Source organism: Manis javanica, chromosome 10, assembly GCF_040802235.1.
Source record: "Manis javanica isolate MJ-LG chromosome 10, MJ_LKY, whole genome shotgun sequence".
NCBI classification, from domain to species: domain Eukaryota; kingdom Metazoa; phylum Chordata; class Mammalia; order Pholidota; family Manidae; genus Manis; species Manis javanica.
The window spans coordinates 42,692,756-42,713,663 of NC_133165.1; the positions used below are offsets into that span (position 1 = coordinate 42,692,756).

The 20,908-nt window shown below is 50.7% G+C and overlaps 1 protein-coding gene and 1 long non-coding RNA gene across 5 annotated transcripts; one reads left to right on the forward strand and one right to left on the reverse strand.

Annotated features, from left to right (window-relative positions):
* Positions 1–1,938: 1,938 nt before the first annotated feature.
* Positions 1,939–5,018, reverse strand: LOC108402261 (uncharacterized). 2 transcript variants are annotated; one of them, XR_001854397.3, is made up of 3 exons: positions 4,810–5,018; positions 4,389–4,608; positions 1,939–3,785 (listed from the first exon to the last, which is right to left on the reverse strand). It is a non-coding gene; the product is annotated as an uncharacterized lncRNA (long non-coding RNA). The 2 variants fall into 2 exon arrangements; XR_012122220.1 differs by having other exon boundaries at positions 4,727–5,018.
* Positions 5,019–5,078: 60 nt separating this feature from the next.
* On the forward strand, positions 5,079–14,539 carry ASL (argininosuccinate lyase). 3 transcript variants are annotated; one of them, XM_017668678.3, is made up of 17 exons: positions 5,079–5,215; positions 5,420–5,474; positions 8,461–8,655; positions 9,043–9,126; positions 9,403–9,459; positions 9,602–9,699; positions 10,945–11,022; positions 11,121–11,198; positions 11,647–11,699; positions 12,042–12,104; positions 12,291–12,405; positions 12,579–12,663; positions 12,776–12,835; positions 13,089–13,172; positions 13,930–14,010; positions 14,151–14,257; positions 14,352–14,539. In XM_017668678.3, exons 2-17 carry the CDS (start codon positions 5,463–5,465, stop codon positions 14,494–14,496), a joined length of 1,395 nt encoding a protein of 464 aa, XP_017524167.1. In that variant the 5' UTR covers positions 5,079–5,215; positions 5,420–5,462; the 3' UTR covers positions 14,497–14,539. The 3 variants fall into 3 exon arrangements, with proteins under 3 accessions (XP_017524167.1, XP_036858893.1, XP_036858892.1); XM_037002998.2 differs by lacking the exon at positions 8,461–8,655; XM_037002997.2 differs by lacking the exons at positions 5,079–5,215; positions 5,420–5,474 and adding an exon at positions 5,730–5,811.
* Positions 14,540–20,908: the final 6,369 nt, after the last annotated feature.

Sequence of the window (20,908 nt, forward strand, 5' to 3'; positions counted from 1 at the left end):
CTGGCTTCTATTCCTTCAATGGCCTCTTGCATCTTATCCATTCTGCTTATAAATCCTTCCAGGGATTGTTTCACTTCTGTGATCTCTTTCCTGACATCTGTGATCTCCTTCCGGACTTCATCCCACTGCTCTTGCATTTTTCTCTGCATCTCATCCCACTGCTCTTGCATTTTTCTCTGCATCTCATCCCATTGCTCTTGCATTTTTTTCTGCATCTCTGTCAGCATGTTCATGATTTTTATTTTGAATTCTTTTTCAGGAGGACTAGTTAGGTCTGTCTCCTTCTCAGGTGTTGTCTCTGTGATCTTTGTCTGCCTGTAGTTTTGCCTTTTCATGGTGATAGAGATAGTCTGCAGAGCTGGTACAAGTGACCGCTGGAAGAGCTTCCCTTCTTGTTGGTTTGTAGCCTTTTCCTGGGAGAATAGCGACCTCTAGTGGCTTGTGCTGGGCATCTGTGCGCAGACAGGGCTTCTGCTTCCTGCCCAGTTGCTTTGGGGTTTATCTCCACTGTTGCTGTGGGCTTGGCCTGGCTGGGGCTGTTCCTCCAAAATGGTGGAGCCCCGTTAGAGGGGGAGCAGCCAGGAGACTATTTATCTCCGTAAGGGGCCTCTGTGCTCCCTGCTGCCCAGGGGGTTAGAGTGCCCAGAGATCCCCAGATTCCCTGCTTCTGGTCTAAGTGACCTGTCCTGCCCCTTTAAGATTTCCAAAAAGCACTCTCCAAACCAAAACAACAACAGCAACAATGAGAGAGGGAACAGAAAGGAAAAAAAAAAGAAAAAACACGCGATTTTTTTTTTTTTCCTCAGGTGCCGGTCCCAGGCACCCGCGCACTGGTCCTGCTGCCCTGTCTCCCTAGCACCAGGGTCCCTGTCCTTTCAAGGCTTCCAAAAAGCACCCACCCACCGGTCCCGCAGGGAAGGAACGCTCAATATTCTTGGTCCTCAGGCACTGGTCCCACGCACCCGCTCACCAGTCCCGCCGCCCTGCCTCCCTAGCACCGGGGTCCCTGTCCCTTCAAGGCTTCCAAAAAGCACTTGGCAAAAAGAGAGAAAAAAAAGGGGAAAAACGCGCGATTTCTTCCGTCCTCAGGTGCTGGTCTCAGGCACCCACCCACCGGTCCCACAGGGAAAAATGCGGGATATTCTTTGTCCTCAGGTGCCCGTCCCAGGCACCCGCTCACCAGTCCCGCCGCCCTGCCTCCCTAGCACCGGGGTCCCTGTCCCTTTTAGGCTTCCAAAAAGCACTCGCAGAAAAGAGAAAAAAAAAAGGGGAAAAACGCGCGATTTCCTCTGTCCTCAAGTGCCGGTCTCAGGCACCCGCCCACCGGTCCCGCAGGGAAAAATGGGGGATATTCTTTGTCCTCAGGCGCCGGTCCCAGCCACCCGCTCACCAGTCCCGCCACCGTGCCTCCCTAGCACTGGGGTCCCCGTCCCTTCAAGGCTTCCAAAAAGCGCTTGCCAAAAAGAGAAAAAAAAAAAAGGGGAAAAACGCGCGACCTCCTCCGTCCTCAGGCACCGGTCTCAGGCACCCGCCCCCAGGTCTCGCAGGGAGAAACGCGGGATATTCTTTGTCCTCCGGCGCCGTTCCCAGGCACCTCCTCACCAGTCCCGCCACCCTGCCTCCCCAGCAACGGGGGCCCGTCCCTCTAAGGCTTCCAAAAAGCGCTCGCCAAAAAAAAAAACTGCTCCGGTTTCTCTCCACCCGCCGGGAGCCGGGGGGAGGGGCGCTCGGGTCCCGCCGGGCTGGGGCTTGTATCTTACCCCCTTCACAAGGCGCTGGGTTCTTGCAGGTGTGGATGTGGTCTGGATGTTGTCCTGTGTCCTGTGGTCTCTATTTTAGGAAGATTTTTCTTTGTTATATTTTCATAGCTCTATGTGTTTTTGGGAGGAGATTTCCACTGCTCTACTCACGCCGCCGTCTTGGCTCCCGATGTGTGTCTTTATATTTTAAGTGAGTTTTCGTAGATAGCATACCTTTGGATATTACGTTTTTATGCGTTCTGACAATCTCTGCCTTTAATTAAAATATTTAATCATTTACAATTAATGTAATTCTTGACATAGTTATTTAAGTCTATCATCTTGCTATTTTTTCTATCTGTACTTGTGTCCTTTATTTGCATCCTCTATTTGGACTGAGAATATTTTAATATCCCATATTATCTCCTCTATTGGGTTTTTAGAAGTACCTTTTTTTTTGGTAGTTACTCTAAGGATTACAATATTTAACTTACATGTTTTGCCCTCTTCATGTATAATGTAAGAACCTTACAACACTGTAATTCCATTGTGATCTTCCTCTACTTCATGATAAAACAACATATTGTTATTGTTTTTTATTTAAATAGTAATTTGTCTTTAAAGAAATTGAGAGAAAAAAGTCTTTTATGTACAGTTGCCTTTTCCAGTATTCTTTATTCCTTCCTATAGACCCAAGCTTCCATCTGATGTCATTTTCCTTCAGCTTAAAGAATTTCATTAGCCTTTCTTGTAGTCTGGGCCTTCTGGCAATGAATTTGGGCACCTGTCATTTAATAAGGCTTGAAAATTTGATATAATCCCAGCTACTATTTCTGTTGCTTTATAGGATTCAAGCAACCCTAGCAATTCCATGGGAATGGATGAATACCAGTCCCAAAACCTCAGAGGACCCATCTATCCTGGCAGTCTGAAGGGGAAGAGTCTGATAGTGATTAAAGAGGTCCTTGAGAATGAGGAAACTGCAACTGCTTTCCACAGTGGCCCCAAATCTAGTCTTCCTTTCAGTCATGCTCCCACGCTGTGGGGTCCACCTAAACCTCCCACTGGGGCAGGACAGCTAGATGTTGTTTGGGCTGAATGTTGCCTCTTGAAGGCCTGAGATAGTCACCCTCAAGCTCTATTCTGAGCTCTCTATGGGCTAAAGGTAGTGGAGGGTGTCCTTCTGGTGACTAGAGATGGCCTCTCCCTCCTGCCCATCTTCCCTGCACCAGTAACAGACTGGCCACTGGCAGGCACAATTCTCTGAGCCTCTCTCAGCCTCACTGAGGTTTTGTTCAGGGGCCTCAGTTTTTCAATGAACTTGGCTCCCATGAGTCTTTAATGCCCAGGACATTGCCTTAAGATCATGGGACCCATTCACTTAAGAGTCTACTGTCACCGCTTTGGCTGTAGACTCCTTTCATTGGGCTTCTCTTTTCACAAGTCTTTATGCTGACTCCTTGTCTTCCTCCTTCTCCTGAGTTCCCATCCCCAATCTTGCAGTGGCCTTGGCACAGGCCATGCTTGCTATTTGCTGCAAGCAAACCTGGAGTGACAGTCTCTCTTCTGCCATGTGATACAGTGTGGGCAGCCAGACTGTCCCCTTCTAACACGGGCACATCCTGTAACCCCTGAAGTTCCCTTGCAGCTTTTGTGTTTTCATCTGCAAATAGGACTGTTGTGAAGATGAAATGAGATCAATCATGTGAAGGCTTACTGCAGAGCCTGGTGCCTCATGAACTACCACGTTAGGTATTGTTACAGCCCTGCTCTCAAATACCTTCACCCACTCCTTTTCCAGCCTCCATTCATTTGCCAGAGGGTTTGGCCTCAGTATGTTGTTGGATATTTAGGAATGTAACCTCATGTTTATAGAGTACCACTGGCTTTCACACTTGGCCTCCAAGGGACGTCACTTCAGACACTAGAAGGTAGATCCCAGGGACCTGCCACAATGCTTAGTTTTTTCAGGGCCACTTGGCTCATAGCTGGTCTCATGGGCTTCTTCATCCACCTAGTGGCTGCTGTGGTCCAGTTCTGGGGCTTCTGTGGGAGAAGAGAAGAGAGGGCTGGGGGTCACAAAGAAAAAGGTGGATGGGGCTTGCTTCCAAGCTCACAGCTGGGTGGGAAAGAAGACCCAGAAACTACAGCTACACCACTCCCAGTTCAGACAAAGACTGCTAGATGTTCCTACAAGATCCCACAGGAGCCCAGAGTTGGAAACCTGGATGAGCTCAGAGTTGCCTCAACATTGATGATGCTTAGCTAGAATACTGATGGACAAATGGGAATCACAAAACAGTGAGAGAAGGGCATTCCAGACACAGGGAAGAGCATTCAAAAAGGCTTGAAACAGCCTGATGCATTCGAGGAACTCCAAGTAATTCCACTCTGTAATGAGGGCTAAAAACCTTCATTCCACAAGCCATCCCAGCCATTGGCCTCTTCCCCGCTCCATTCTAACCTCAAAACCGTTGCCAGATTTATCTTTCTAAACAAACAAACAAAAAATGGCTCCCCAGATTTTAAAACCTGTTGAGTCCTTATGACCTACGGGACCAACATCAAACTCTCCCTCGGCATTCAAAGCCCTTCACAACCTTGCCAAACTCAGTCTCCCACCCCTCCTCCCCTCCAGGAACCCTTTACCTTTTGTTATAGACGCTGGGCAAGTTTCCAGTTCTACAGGTTGGCCATTCACATTCTGACCTCCAGGACTTTGCCTGGGATGCTCCATTTGCAGGGAATGTTCAAATTCCCTTCTTCACCGAGCTGACTCCCTCTCATGTATCTTCCAATACCCAACTCAGGGGCCATTTCCACCAGAAGCCCTTTCCAGGGCAGAAATTTGAGACTGTACCCTCAGCGCCTAGAACACAGTTTGACAGTGTTGTTGAATAATTAATTAATCATGTCAAGGAACTCTTTCCTGAGTACCCCCAAGATAAACGCCCCCCTCCATGCTGCCCTCCGTGCTCCCCACACACCTTGCCCTCGCCCACGCTTTGTTAGAGCATCTTGGGGAGGGCATCATTTCTTGGCTCGTTTTCTTCAGTGTCTCACTCTGTACCTGGTGCATAGAAAGATGGGTTTTTTTGAGTAAGTGAACGGTGGAGCATGCCATTCCTCCTTCTCTATCTTGTGAGCTCGCCAGGCCCGGCCAGGTGTCTTCGGCTTTACCCGCAGTCCGGGTCTCCAGCGCGGGGCTCAGCCAGCTGTCGTGGGCCCTGTAGCCCAGGAACCACCTCCGTGGTCCCCTATCCCGGTCCTGGAGTCCCTCAGCCCGAAGCAGTGCGGGACACGGCCCCGCCCACAGCCGGGGTTGGAGGGCGGAGGCAACGCCCACCTTTCCCGGCCGCCTGGGAGCGTCGCGGCCGCCGCCAGGAGGCGGGGACAGAGCAGGGCGGCTGACGCTCTCGGGGCAGAAGAGAGCCAACGCGGGGCTGGCGGAGGGACTGACCGCGCGGCCAGACGTGGTGAGTGAGCGCGGCGGGACGGGTGGGACGCGCGGAGCGGGCGGAGCAGAGACGCCACGGACCATAACGCTCACGCTGGGCGCTGCCCACGTCCGCCTCGCGACAGGCTGCTCTGGGCCGCGCGCGGTGTCCTAGCTCGGAACCAGCCCTACCCGGGGAACCCCGCCCGGGCGCAGAGATCTTCAGTCCCGTCTTGTTTTTCAGACCCGGAGGACCGAGGATCCCAAACAACAAGGAACCGCCCAACATGGCATCGGAGGTGAGTGGGACCTCGGAGACGCAGGTCCTCCGAGCCCCCAAACGAGGGGGAGGGGCTCCCTGGGGGCCAGCCAGGGCCGCGACCTGCACACTGATCTCCCTGTGCCATGCCTGCTGCCAGCAGCCCTAGTAAGTGTGCTCTCTGGCTCCAGGCGCGGCGTACCTACTGAGCACCTGCCGGAGCCCGGAAGCGGTCCTTCCCCGGACTTCCCGGTGCCCCCTGCACTGCCACTCTCCCCTGTCTTTCCCTTCCCAGGCGGCCTGTGTGCTGCCGGAGAAGGTGGCCCTGACCTGACCTGACGACGTACTTGACAGTGCACCCTGCCCGGGTGGGAAAGGTGCTGCTCACTCAATCAACCCTCTCCCCTCTTCATTTCTACTTTCCACAAGTCCTCCTTTCAGTCCCCACCCTGTGCCACTTCTCCTGCAGCAGCAATTGTCTTTGTGCAGCAGAGTCCATGTGACTCAGGCCTGTGGAAAGGGCCAGGTGGACCATGCCCGGTGGTCCCAGTGCCCCATGGCTTCCTGTCTCACTGGCTTCTCTTCCTTAGAGATGGTGGATTCCTGGGTTCTCTTCCCACCATTGAGTGGCAGGAGTCTGAAGCACAGGTTCCTTTTCTTGGGCCTCCTTGATGTATCTGTCAAATGGGGATAATAATAGCTGTCTGCCTCCCTCTGTAAGGTATCGGACCCTGAGGTTGTTGCTTTGCACCCTTCAGGTAAAAGGGGCTGCTTGCTTGTTGCCAATGAAGGGAACCCCTGGCCTATGAAGCAGGAGGTCTGGGTTCCAGTCCCTTTTGGCCCTCAGTGACTGACAAGTCACTTCCTCTCTCCCGATAAATAATGCCTGTCCTGCTAGCTTTTGGGTCATGTGGAAGCCTGGGGGCAGGGCCTGGACTTTGCCACCAAACAGACTTGGTTTCTGAAGCGGTCACTGGGCCTCCCTGAACTCTTTCCTCATTTTTTAAATAGGGGTAACAGTGCCACCTCATAGGAGAATGTAAGAACATGTAGAATGCCTAGCACAGGGCCATGCAATAGTAGGTGCTCAATAAATGGTGGCTAATGATACTAGCATTAACAACATCAGTGTTTCCTTTATGCATTCACTCATCCTAGCCCATCCCGGTGCCCTTGCCCCATGCCCCAAAGGGATCATTCTAGCTCAGATGTGCGCTGGCTTGGAGTAGTGCCTTATCCTCCCACACTGGGCTTCCTCCTCTTCTCAGTGCCCAGGTGGTGGTACTGCATTCTGACATTGTCCTGGGGTCCTCTGAAGCCTGCCAGTGGGGTGGGAGCATGGCTCCAATGCAGATTGGGCTGCCTTCAGGAGACCAGAGCACCAGGTGACCTCTGCTTGCCACAGGCCATCTTGTGGTTGGCACTAACTGGTTTGGCTGCAGCCTCACTTATTAAGTAGTTGTTGTTATTACTAACAAACCCAGGCAGGGAGTCCAGGGCCCCCTGGGGAAGGTGGTGCCAGGCCCCTGGCTGAGGGGCAGGCTGGCCCTGACTCTCTGTACAGGACCAGGGTCTCATGTGGTACTTCACTGGAAATCTAGGCTTTGTGAGGCAGCAGAGGGGTAAGGGACAGACCAGGCTGAAAATGCAGAAGTGGGTGGAGGCTGCTTCTGTAGGGCAGAGTCCAGTGGCAGCCAAGGCTGCTGGACACTAAGGGGTCAGCTCACAGCATGGTGGAGGTGAAGGCCCCCATCATGCACACAGCACCCAGGAGTGGAGCGAAGGCACACCCTGGCCCTGGCAGCCCTCAGCCCCTCCTTTAGTAATACCTAGAATTGACTGAGTGCCAGGCACTGTGCTATGTGCATATTCAAGTTTTATCTAATTGAATGCTCACAACCATTCTGTCAGGTGCTATATCATCCCTATTTAATATAGGAACAACTTTGAGGCTTAGAAAGGTCCAACATGCCCACAGTTAGGTGACTAACAGAGGTCTGGGACTTTGCAGGGTGACAGAGGAGGACATATGTTCTCAGTGGCCATTATAAACCCCCTCTCCACAGAAAAAATGCCAGTGAAGTCACTTCTGCACACTCTTCCCCATCCTTGGCACTCTGGGCACTCTGACTGCACTCCCTCTGCCATCTGTCCCATGCCTTGGCCTATGCCCTCTTTCAAAACAGAGGTACTTCTGTCCAAGCCCTTTACCCATGGTCTCTGGAGGGCAGAGGGTCAACTAGTGGCCTCCTAGAAGGCCAGTGACAACAGATGTGTCTGGTGCACTCTCCAAAAGGAGTCCTGGGGTTTGGATTTTTAGGCCCCGCCTCAAGTCATGGGGGAGAAATGCAGGTATCTTGAGCCTGAGGGGACCTTCAGGTACCTCTTTGGCTGTTCCTGCAGCAAAGTGTAGGAGACCAGAGCCAGTAGAGAGTCCCTGGTGGAATATGGGCTTTAGAGCATGGGGCTCTGACTTCAAACTGCTAGACTGCAGTTCTGGCTTTACTGCCCCCAGCAAGGGCAAGCTGCATAACTGCTCTGTGCTTTGGTGTCCCCCTGTTTGTAGCAGGACAGTATTGGTACCTACTTCAGAGGGTTTCTCTCCTTGCATACTAAGCAATTAGAATGATGCCTGGCACACAGTGAGGATGCAGTATGTGTTAGCCAGTGACTCTGGATTTCAGAGTGACTTCTTACCTTGGTCAGTGCCAGGAAAGGTCCCAGAAGTTCTGCTGTGGTCTCAGGGATGCCTTCAACCCAGCCACCATCCTCCTGGAGCAGTGTCGTGTGGTGGTAAAAAACCCTAACTTCAGTGTTCAGCCACGTTCCCACACTCATTCCCAGAGTGACTTTGGGCATGTTCTTGTCCCTCTCTGAGCCTCAGTTTCCTTCTCCATCCAGTGAGAGTGGTCCTTCCTGCTGGCTCCCACCGCCATCAGAAATGAGAACTCTCCTGAGGGCCCTTTAAGAGAGACTCTGTTCTGGAGGACAGGGAGGAGATTAATTGCTCCTGCTCTCCTGGCCAGAGCGGTAAACTGTGGGGTGGCCGATTTGTGGGTGCAGTGGACCCCATCATGGAGAAGTTCAACTCGTCTATCGCCTATGACCGGCACCTGTGGGAGGTGGATGTGCAGGGCAGCAAGGCCTACAGCCGGGGCCTGGAGAAGGCAGGGCTCCTCACCAAGGCCGAGATGAACCAGATACTCCTTGGCCTGGACAAGGTACTTTCTATACCCCAAGGCCCACCCTAGAGCCCCTCCTTATGGCCCCAGGTTCCCACCAAGTCCCTGAGCACAGGTTGCAGTGTCATTCCAAGCTGGTCATTTCCCCTCATGGGGTTTAGACACCTAAAGAGGTGCCCTTTAACCTTGTGCTGTGCTGTCTCTCTTCATCTTTTAATAGCCCCTGGGGTTCATGGGCAAAGATATGCTGGGTTTGGGATGCTCCCTTGGGGGCAGGAGCTACACAGGCTCTTCCTGGAGGCCCTCTCAGGACACAGCTCCTATACAGGGACAGCCGATGATCAGGGTGGTGGCACCAGGGTCAGAGTGCTCTTGGCTGCTGATGTCTGTCCGCCTAACCCCCGGGGTTGCTGCCATCTGCTACAGGTGGCTAAGGAGTGGGCCCAGGGCACCTTCAAACTAAACCCCAATGATGAGGATATCCACACAGCCAACGAACGGCGTCTGAAGGTACCAACTCCCCCCTCAGCTTCCACTCTCCTCCTCACGCTGGCCACTTTGAGAATAAGCACCACCATTCTATTCCCTTCATCACTGTCAGAGTGCGGGCAGGACTCAGAACAGCAGGACTCGGCCGAGATGGCAGAGACTTGGGCAGGACTGGGGGTCCTGGGATAGAAGGGGGGACAACAGGCTTGGGAAGGCAGGGAACAGCACCCTTCCTGGGCTGACCCTACTGGGCTGTGTGCAGGCAGACCCTGACCCCTTGCCTCCCTCCACTCCCAGGAGCTCATTGGTGAAACTGCGGGGAAGCTGCACACAGGACGAAGTCGGAATGACCAGGTGCTGCCAGCCCCCTCCCCAACCCCCATGCCTTCCCAACCTTGGGGAGCCCAGGCAGCAGATTTAGGGCTCAGCAGTACTCCCGACTCCCCAGGGAAGCAATACATATGTCTTCTTGCGTGCCACCTCCTCCTCCCTCCAGGTGGTTACAGACCTCAGGCTATGGATGCGGCAGAACTGCTCAGCACTCTTGGCCCTTCTATGGGAGCTCATCAGAACTCTGGTGGACCGGGCAGAGGCGTGAGTCTCCTGAGGACACCCAGGGTGCAGACAGGGCTATGAGGGCAGCCAGGTCTCCTCTCCCCTGCAACAGCAGCCTGAATGGCAGACCCAGATGGCAGGGGTGAATAGAGTAGGGAGTCCAGGCCCTGGGGCATAGAGGGGGACCAAGGGAGGCAGAGCAGCCAGGAGTCGGGTATTTTTTGCAGTGTACCCGACTCCCATGCTAGCCTCGCTCAACAGGCAGAGCAAGCTCACATTCTGAGGATTCACAGGCAGGAGCTAAGGCACTGGGCAGACGCCTTGAAGCCTGGGGTAGCCAAAGTCACTCTTCAGCCTGCCTGTGCCCCAGGTCCTCTGTCCCACCCCTGCCCCCACCTAGCATGGCTGGCAAAGGACAGAGGCACAGGATGCCTCCTGCTGGCCTTATCCTAAGCTTTGGCTTCTGTGACCTCATGTCTAATGGGGCTGGCTTTGCTCTCTGCAGACCTGGCTAAGGATCTGCTTTTTGGTGTCAAAGTCCCTATTTGGTGTCAGAGACAGGCTGACATTTCCTCTTGCCCATCTCCCTGTGAGCCCTGTTTCACAGACTTCACCACCTGGGAAAATAAGGGCATAAGAACCATCCCTCTGGAGGGCTGTGCTGGGAAATAGAGAGTGACTGCTAATGTGTACAGGGTTTCTTCTTAGGGTAGTGAAAATGTTCTAAAATTGATGTAGTGATGGTTATACATTAAAGTGTACACTTTAAATGGGTGAATCATATGTGAATCACATCTTGATAAAGCTGTTTATTAAAAAAACAACAGAACCATCACCCACAGTACCTCTGCCTCTGCCCTGCCTATTTTTAAGTGCCCTTGACTTTTCTGGGGTCCTTGGGAGCTTATCAGGAGCTCACAAATGCAGCTCCCACTGCCATGTGGTCCCCACCATGTACCTGGTCCCCACCATGTACCTCGTCCCTTGCTCATCTGCTGCCGAGTTGCAGAGGCCTGAGGTGAAGGTGTAATGTACACTCGGTTCTGGCCAAAGCCTCACCCCCAAGAAGTCCCACAGCCCTGGTACAGTCCTTGGATCACACTACCCCACTTCCGGGGCTTTTCCCTGTGATGTGTTGTCCCCAGGAGATCACTTGGACCCTCCTGCAGGAAGATGCCTGGTAGGCCTTCCTGCTCTTCCCTGCAGGGTCCTGGGTGTCACAGGCAGGCCTCACCTGAACCTCATGAGCACCTCAGGCCCCCTGCCTCTCATCTTCCCCCACAGGGAACGTGATGTCCTCTTCCCAGGGTACACGCACCTGCAGAGGGCTCAGCCCATCCGCTGGAGCCACTGGATCCTGAGGTGAGTGTGGGGCGTGGGGCAGCGTTACTGTGAAGGGGCTGTGATGGAAGGCAGGGCCCCAGGCCACCCTGACCCTCCTGTCCCCTGGCTTCCCACAGCCATGCAGTAGCACTGACTAGAGACTCTGAGAGGCTGCTGGAGGTGCAGAAACGGATCAATATCCTGCCCCTGGGGAGGTGAGTGAGGCTGCAGCGCTCTGAGGGCCTGGCTGCGGGTGGGGACAGATGCTGCCACATGATTAGCATGGCCCTCAGATCGACAGAAGAGGAGGAGCCAGGAAGGACAGGAGGATAGAAGGCCAGATAGCCAGCCTCCCCTTGTAGGGCTCTTCCTCCATGGGTGGGAAGGGGTCCTGGCATGGACTCCCAGCTCTCTCTAAGGTGAGGACAACCAGGCTAGCACATGTGTCAGAGCAGGGCCAGAGCTCTGCAGAGAGGCTCCAGAGAGCCAGCCAGCACCCACGGCTGCCACCCCCCCAGCATGGGGACTCGCATCCTATACCCACGTTTACTGCACTGCAGCCCTAACAACCAGGCCTTAGCTCTGGATGTGCATGTGTCTGTGGTGCATGCTGAGGCCTGCCTACTGGGGGCCCTGGTCACCTGGAATTCCCTGTCCCTACAGTGGAGCCATTGCAGGCAATCCTCTGGGTGTGGATCGGGAGCTGCTCCAAGCAGGTGAGGCACCCTGTCCCTCCTCCCCAGGGAGATCACCCTTAGTACCTGCCAGGACTTGCAGACACACTCAAAGAGGCAGGGGTCTGGATGAAATCCTCATTTATTACCTATGGATACTGAGGCTAGAAAGTCAAGGGAAGGCCCATGGTGGGGTGCAGGGTGCTGGGGTGACTCAGGGTTCCTGCTTGTATGAAACCTTCCCCCCACTTCCTACCTCTCCTCATTCCTCCTCCCTGAAAAGAGATGAAGGGGGAGGTGGCTGGGCAACCTGGCTCAGGGTAGAAGAGGCTCCTTCTGCCACCAGAACAGCCCTATTGCCTTCCCCTTTCCCCACTCCCCCAGAACTGAATTTTGGGGCTATCACTGTCAACAGCATGGATGCCACCAGCGAGAGAGACTTTGTGGGTGAGTCCTCGGAGCTGGCCCGCTTGTCGTCCAGGGCCAGTCCTCTGCACTGTGTGCTGCTACCTTTGTCCCCAGCCCCAGATCCTCTCCAGCCTCCTTCCACCCCAATCTAGTGTACCTGGAGCTGGGTAATGAGCAAGAGAGGTCTGGGGACCAGAGAGCCTGCTCTCCCTTTCCTTCCACAAGCTGAGTTCCTGTTCTGGGCTTCGCTGTGCATGACCCACCTCAGCAGAATGGCTGAGGATCTCATCCTCTATGGCACCAAGGAATTCAGCTTTGTGCAGCTCTCAGATGCCTACAGGTAAGGCTTCGCCCTACCCAACCCCAGTTCTCTACCCACCAGCATGGCTTCCTGCTTTCCCATCCCACGCCCTTGGCAGACCCGGATTGTGTGCCTCTGGACCTGACTGCTCCAGCCAGGAGACCAGCCAAGGGGCAGGGGGGCCCTGTCAGCCCTACAATTTCTGTCCGCAGCACTGGAAGCAGCCTGATGCCCCAGAAGAAAAACCCAGACAGCCTGGAGCTGATTCGGAGCAAGGCGGGGCGAGTGTTTGGGCGGGTGAGCAAGGCAGGGAGTTGGAGCAAGGCCTCTAGATGGACCCAGAGGGTCCTAAGGGAACTTCCAGGGTGGGCTCTGAGGTCCAGCTTCCTGATCCTCACTTTCTCCTCAGTGTGCTGGGCTCCTGATGACACTCAAGGGACTTCCGAGCACCTACAACAAGGACTTACAGGTGCAAGGCTGGGAATGGTGGGTGAAGGACCCAGCTGCATATACACTACATATTAGGGCCCTGGGCACACCCAGGCAGAGGCCCACAGAATTACCACTACCCATCATGTGCACACAGCCCTTGACTGCCCTGAGAGCTCTCCTCTGCATCCGTATTGGGTGTGCAAGGGGCTAAGTGTTCCCACTGGAAGGCAGAGGGGATGCCTCAGTGGGTGAGGCTGCTGGGCCCTCACTACCTGCCATGTGCCTCACAGGAGGACAAAGAAGCCGTGTTTGAAGTGTCAGACACCATGAGTGCTGTCCTCCAGGTGGCCACAGGCATCATCTCTACACTGCAGGCAAGACACACCTCTTCTCCCCCAGATCGCTAAACTCTGGGGTGGGCATGCCAGGAAGGTGATTTTGAAAGGAGGTTAGAGTGGGTGGGTTCAGAACACCTGGGGCAGGGAGGGGAGTATGTGCTTGTTTCTGCCCCTGGGAACAGTGAACGGACAAACTTAAGCTGCACAGTGGAGCACAAGTGCGTTAGACTCAAGGTGTCCTGTCAGCTGGCCTGACCAGATTAATCATTTACCATGGGAAATTTCAATATACAACAGTTGAGACAATATATGATGAATCCCTCTATACCAACACCCAGCTTCAACAATAATCAACTCATGGCCATTCTTGATTCAGCTGTCTTTACCCCCGACCTGTCTCCCCGTTATTTATTAGCAAATCCCCATCATCATGTCATTGCATTTCTAAATAGTTCAAGTTGTGCCTCTAAAGCAGTGGCTCTCCAAGTGTGGCCTGGGACCATCTGCATCAGCCTCACCTGAGAACTTGATAGACATGCAGTCCTAGGCCCTACCCCAGGTGTAGTGATTTAGACCCTCCTAGTTGTTCTAATGCATGCTGAGATGAGGACTCTGGAAACAAAAGGCAGTCCTGGAAGCACACCTAAACACTATCAGTGATTATGGAAAGATGGCTTATGGAGAGAGAGCAAAATAGGGTGGGACAGAAAGGGGAAGGCCTTGGGCCTGGGGCTGGCAGCATCATGCCTCAGGGTCACGAGGACTGCCCACTCCCCTGGCCGGTGGTCCCCAGATTCACCGTGAGAACATGGCACAGGCTCTTAGTCCTGACATGCTGGCCACTGACCTTGCTTACTACTTGGTCCGCAAAGGGGTAAGTTGGGGCAGCTGTGGGGGAAGGGAGTGGGGCTGGTGAAGTCCCCAGGTGGGGGTGAGGGTGGTAAGGGAGGGTGCAGGCAGAGCAAGGAGGGAGGGGGCCAGTGTCAGCGCTGCTCTCCACCCTGGCACCCTCAGATGCCATTCCGCCAGGCCCACGAGGCCTCTGGGAAAGCTGTGTTCATGGCCGAGACCAAGGGAGTTGCCCTCAACCAGCTGTCGCTGCAGGAGCTACAGACCATCAGGTATGGCCCCTCCCCTCTGCTGCCTCCCCACAGGTGAGCCTGGGTCCCTGAGGCCAGGAGGCCCTGCTGCCCTGAACCATTTCCTTTCCCACAGTCTCCTGTTCTCAGGTGATGTGAGCCACGTGTGGGACTATGGGCACAGTGTGGAGCAATACGCTGCCCTGGGTGGCACAGCACGCTCCAGTGTCGACTGGCAGATTGGCCAGGTGCGAGCCCTGCTGCAGGCACAGCAGGCCTAGAGCCCTCCCCACCCACCCCCAAATAAAGTGGGCCCGAGAGGAGGCTGTTGTGTGTTTTCTGCCCAGTCTGTCTCCTTCAACAGTGGGCTTTCAAGGATCTGTTGAGCAGGCCCTGTGGCCATCAAGGAAGTGGAGAAACTGGGCAAGGATGGCAGGGCCCTGATGGGGAAGAGAGGAGAGGGGATTGCTGTTATCAGAGTCTTTGCCCTACTCGGGGCCCACCCCCCCTCACCTCAGGCATCACAGCCACTGCCTGCCTTGAGGGTCTTAGCAGGGCTGGCCTCCTAGGAGCCCTGATGGGACCTGATGGGCTTAGTTAACCCAGTCAGTCCCTGTTCATCTCCCTTTCTTCCAGTGTCCCTTGCTCTCATTCTCACCTTCTTAACCCACCCTTCCCTGGACTGTCAGGCACCATTATAGGGGATGGATGGTATATTTGGTGGCAAAGTCCAGCTAGTATGTAGTGCCAGGCATGAGGTGAGTTTCATACACAGGCAAAGCTGACACCTCCTCCACCCTACAGAGTAGTGTACAGAGAAATTTCCAGGTATAACCACAAGGGCAAGAGCCACAGACAGGTGGTGTCCCAAAGGGGGTCTCCCCTGTGCTGCAATCAAGGGAGGGATGGTCACATTGACTCTGCAAAGGACCTGAGGCCAGGTATGGCACACAGAAAGTGCTTAATAGCAATGAGTCTCCAGAGCCAGCAGAGACACAGAGGCTTCTATACAAAAATCTCACCAAAATCCTAATAAGAAATGTCTGAAATTTGTTTTATTAGCAAAGATAAATGAGCTAAACTCAAGGAAGAATGAATAACCTCTCCCAAGTGATTTTTGTAGGAGCAATGAAAAGACTTTGTAAACTAAAGAACTGAAACTCCAGGAGCGGAGACATGACACCAAATTCCACAAAGGTCAAAGCTGTGGGTCACAGGTACACTCTTCCTGAGCAGTGGTTCTGAACATGCAGTTCCTGACCATTATCTGCATCATCTTAAAACTTGTTAAAAATGTGAACTTTCAGGCCCTACTGAGGCCTACTAAGTCAGATTCTGGGGTGCATGGCAGCCATCTGTTTTAATAGGTCCTTCAGGAGATTTTGATGTGTGCTCCAGTTTAAGAATCACTAAACCTTTGTTACCTAAAGTTGCTACAGACCAGTACTCACCTGGATCCCACACTGACCTGATTCAGAATTTCTAGCTTAACAAATTCCCCAGGTACTTCTTATGCATATTATAGTCAGAAACTGATACAGAGAATGCCTAACACCTAGTTCCAGAAATGAGGGAGGGATTTCTGTCTATCAGACAGCAGATAAGTTTAAAATAATAATTGTAATACACAGAGAGCAATACTCTACCATCTCCATTAATGGGGCACACCCCAAATCATAGTGGGAACTCTGCTTTCAGACAACCCTGTTAAGAATTCCTCCTTAACTGACATCAGCCTCATAGTGCTTCCCACCTGTGAGCCTGGCCCTGTGTGGTCTAACCTAACTAGAAGGAACGAGCCTCTCCTAGCTCAGGGAGAGTAAGCACTACTGCAGCTCTTCTCCAGGCTGCCCATACATGATTGAGCTGCTCTGTATGCCTGCTCCTTTCTGGTCTGCTACCATCTGGCTTCATCTTTTCCTCTTGTTTACTTTTTGTTTATAATTTAAGCCGTTTACACCAAAGCCCAGTGGGACCTTGTATTGGTTTCCTATTGCTGCTGTAACAAATCACACACAGTGCTTCAGAACAGCATAAACATTCTCTCTTAATTCCTGAGGCCAGAAGTCTGAAGTGGGTCTTACTGAGACAAAACCAAGTGTCAGCAGGGCCATGCCTCTTCTAGAGTCACTACAGCAGAATCTATTTCTTTGCCATTCCCACTTTCTAGAAGCCACCTACATTCCTTGGCTCTGGCTCCTTTATCCATCTTCAAGGCCAGCAGTGTAACATCTTCAAATCTTTGAACCTCTGCTTCTGTTGTCACACCTTCTGACTGACATTTCTGCCTCCTTTTTAAAAGGACTCTTGTGATTACACTAGATTCACCTGGATAAACCAAGATAATTGCCTCATTGTAACATCCTTAACTTACTCATACAAAGTTTCTTTACCATGTTAGATAACTCACAGGTTTTGGGGATTATGACAAGAACGTCTTTGGGGGATCATTATTCAAGCTACTACATTCTGCTCTCTGACTATCCAAGATTCATGCCTGTCTCTCATGCAAAATACACTCAGTCCATCCCAAGGTCCCCCAGAATCTTAAGCCATTATAGCATTAACTCAAGTTCTAAATCTTCTCAGCTCAAAAGTCCCACATGGCATTATCTAAATCATCTAAACTAGGTATAAGTGAGACTCTGAATTTGATCTCTCTTGGGGCAAAATTCCTCCCTATTCATGAACCTGTAAAGCTCACATGATTGTGGTGAGGATAAAATGTGTTCACAAGTATGAACTCAAAGAACAGTTATTTCCAAAAGAAATCATTGGGAGGAGCCAAGATGGCGGCATGAGTAGAGCAGCAGAAATCTCCTCCCAAAACCATATATATTTTTGAAAATACAACAAATACAACTATTCCTAAAAGAGAGACCAGAAGATACAGGACAACAGCCAGACTACATCTACACCTGCAAGAACCCAGCACCTCACGAAGGGGGTAAGATACAAGCCACAGCTAGGCAGGACCTGAGTGCCCACACCCCAACCCCAGCTCCCTGGTGGGAGGAGAGGAGTTGGAGCAGGGAGGGAGAGGGAGCCCAGGACTGCTAAACACCCAGCCCTAGCCATCCGCACCAGAGCACAGACACAGTGTGTGGGGTGCTGGATACTAGAGAAACGGAACAGTAAAACCGGTGAGTAGGTTGCCGCAGCTGGCACCCCTGGTACAAAAGAAAAATGACTGCTCTTTGAAAGTCTTAAAGGGACAGGGGACTCACAGCTGGACGGAAGCGTCCTGGCACACTCAGCCTAGCAGCTGGGAATCCAGGGGAACTGCAGGCGCCCTAACCCCCTGGGTGGCAGCGTATCTTGGAGGTCCCTCAGTGAAAAACAGCCTCCTGCCCATTACCCCTCCAGCCTGGCTCCACCATAGTGGAGCAGCAGCCAGAGAGGGGACATGCCCACAGCAACTGTGCACGGAGCTTCCTCCACAGCAGCCAGGCAAGAATCAGAGACCCCATCTGCGCACAGATGCCCAGCAAAAGTCGCTAGGGGTTGCCGTTCTCCCAGGAGATGAAGGCCACAAACTAGCAAGAAGGGATGTTCTCCCAGCTGACACACATGCCAACTCCCCACAACTACCTCTATTGCCATGAAAAGGCAGAGGAATTTGATACGGACTAAAATCACATAGACATCCTCCCATGAGAAGGAAACTGGGTAGATAGAACTAACCAATCTTCCTGAAAAAAGAATTGAAAATAAAGGTCGTAACCATGCTGATGGAGCTGCAGAGAAAAATGCAAGAGCTAACTGACACAATAGGGAGGGAGACTACAGAAATAAAACAATATCTGGAAGGACTGAAAAGCAGAATGGATGAGATGCAAGAAGCCATTAATAGAATAGAAATCAGAAATCAGGAATGCATAGAAGCTGATGCAGAGAGATAAAAAGATCTCCAAAAATGAAACAATATTAAGAGAACTGTGACCAATACAAAAGGAACAATATCTGCATTATAGGGGTACAAGAAGAAGAAGAAGAAGAGAGAAAAAGGGATAGAAAGTATCCCTGAAGAAATAATTGCTGAGAACTTCCCCAAACTGGGGGAGGAAATAGTCACTCAGATCACGGAAGCACACAGAACTCCCAACAGAAGGGACCCAAGGAGGACAACACCAAGACACATAATAATTAAAATGGCAAAGGGCAAGGGCAAGAACAGAGTATTGGAGGCAGCCAGAGAGAGGAAAAAGTCACCTACAAAGGAAAACTCATCAGGCTATCATCAGACTTCTCAACAGAAACCTCACAGGCCAGAAGAGAATGGCATGATATATTCAATGCAATGAAACAGAGGGGCCATGAACCAAGGATACTGTGTCCAGCATGATTATCATTTAAATATGAAGGAGGGATTAAACAATTCCCAGACAAGCAAAAGTTGAGGGAATTTGCCTCCCACAAACCACCTCTACAGGGTATTTTAGAGGAACTTCTAAAGCTAAATAGATGTCACCAGAAAAAATAAAATCACAGCAAAGAAAGCAGAACAACCAAACACTAACTGAAAGCAAAAAATAATCAACTACTCACAAAAGCAGTCAAAGGAAACACAAAAGAGCACAGAATAAAACACCCAACATATAAAGAATGGAGGAGGAGAAAAAAGAATGGAGAGAAATAAAAAAACATCAGACAGTGTTTATAATAGTGAAATAAGCAAGTTAAGGTACACAGTAAGATAGTAAAGAAGCTAACCTTGAACCTTTGGTAACCACGAATCTTAAGCCTGAAATGGCAATAAGTACATATCTTTCAATAATCACCCTAAAAGTAAATGGACTGAATGCACCAATCAAAAGACACAGAGTAATAGAATGGATAAAAAGCAAGACCCATCTATATGCTGCTTACAAGAGACTCACCTCAAACCCAAAGACATACATAAACTAAAAGTCAAGGGATGGAAAAAGATATTCCATGCAAACAACAGGGAGAAAAAAGGGGTGTTACAGTGCCAGTATCAGATAAACTAGACTTCAAAACAAAGAAAGTAACAAGATAAAGAAGGGCATTACATAATGATAAAGGGGTCAGTCCAACAAGAGGATATAACCATTATAAATATATATGCACCCAATACAAGAGCACCAACATGTGCGAAATAAACAGTAACGGAATTAAAGGAGGAAATAGAATGCAAAGCATTCATTTTAGGAGACTTCAACACATGCTCCCACCAAAGGATAGATCCACCAGACAGAAAATAAGTAAGGACACAGAGGCACTGAACAACACACTAGAACAGATGGACCTAATAGACAACTATAGAACTCTACATCCCAAAGCAACAGGATACACATTCTTCTCAAGTGCACATGAAACATTCTCCAGAATAGGCCACATACTAGGCCACAAAAAGAGCCTCAGTAAATTCAAAAAGATTGAAATCCTACCAACCAACTTTTCAGACCACAAAGGTATAAAACTAGAAATAAATTGTACAAAGAAAATAGAAAGGCTCACAAACACATGGAGGCTTAACAACATGCTCCTAAATAATCAATGGATCAATGAACAAGTTAAAATAGAGATCAAGGAATACATGGAAACAGATGACAACAACACAAAGCCCCAACTTCTGTGGGATGCAGCAAAAGCAGTCTTAAGAGGAAAGTGTATAGCAATCCAGGCATATTTCAAGATGGAAGAACAATCCCAAATGAATAGTCTAAAGTCAAAATCATCAAAATTGGAAAAAGAACAAATGAGGCCCAGAGGCAGCAGAAGGAGGGACATAGTAAAGATTGGAGAAGAAATAAATAAAACTGAGAAGAATAAAACAATAGAAAAAATCAATGAAACCAAGAGCTGGTTCTTTGAGAAAATAAAAAGATAAGCCTCTAGCCAGATTTATTAAGAGAAAAAGAGAATCAACACACATCAAAAGAATCAGAAACGAGGAAGGAAAAATCATGACGGACGACACAGAAATACAAAGAATCATTAGAGAATACTATGAAAACCAGTATGCTGACAAGATGGAAAACCTAGAAGAAACGGACAACTTCCTAGAAAAATACAACCTGCCAAGACTGACCAAGGAAGAAACACAAAGTCTAAACAAACCAGTCACCAGCAAGGAACTTGAAGTGGTAATCAAAAAACTACCCAAGAACAAAACCCCCGGGCCAGGTGGACTTACCTCAGAATTTTATCAGACATACAGAGAAGACATAATACCCATTCTCCTTAAAGTTTTCCAAACAATAGAAGAGGAGGGAATACTCCCAAACTCATTCTATGAAGCCAACATCATCCTAATACCAAAACCAGGCAAAGACCCCACTAAAAAAGAAAATTACAGACCAATATCCCTGATGAATGAAGATGCAAAAATACTCAAAAAAATATTAGCAAACCAAATTCAAAAATACATCAAAAGGATCATACACCATAACCAAGTGGGATTTATCTCAGGGATGCAAGGATGGTACAACATTCGAAAATCCATTGACATCATCCACCACATAAAAAGGACAAAAACCACATGATCATCTCCATAGATGCTGAAAAAGCATTCAACAAAATTCAACATCCATTCATGATAAAAACTCTCAGAAAAATAGGTATAGAGGGCAAGTACCTCAACATAATAAAGGCCATATATGATAAACCCACAGCCAACATCATACTGAACAGCGAAAAGCTTAAAGCTTTTTCTCTGAGATTGGGAGC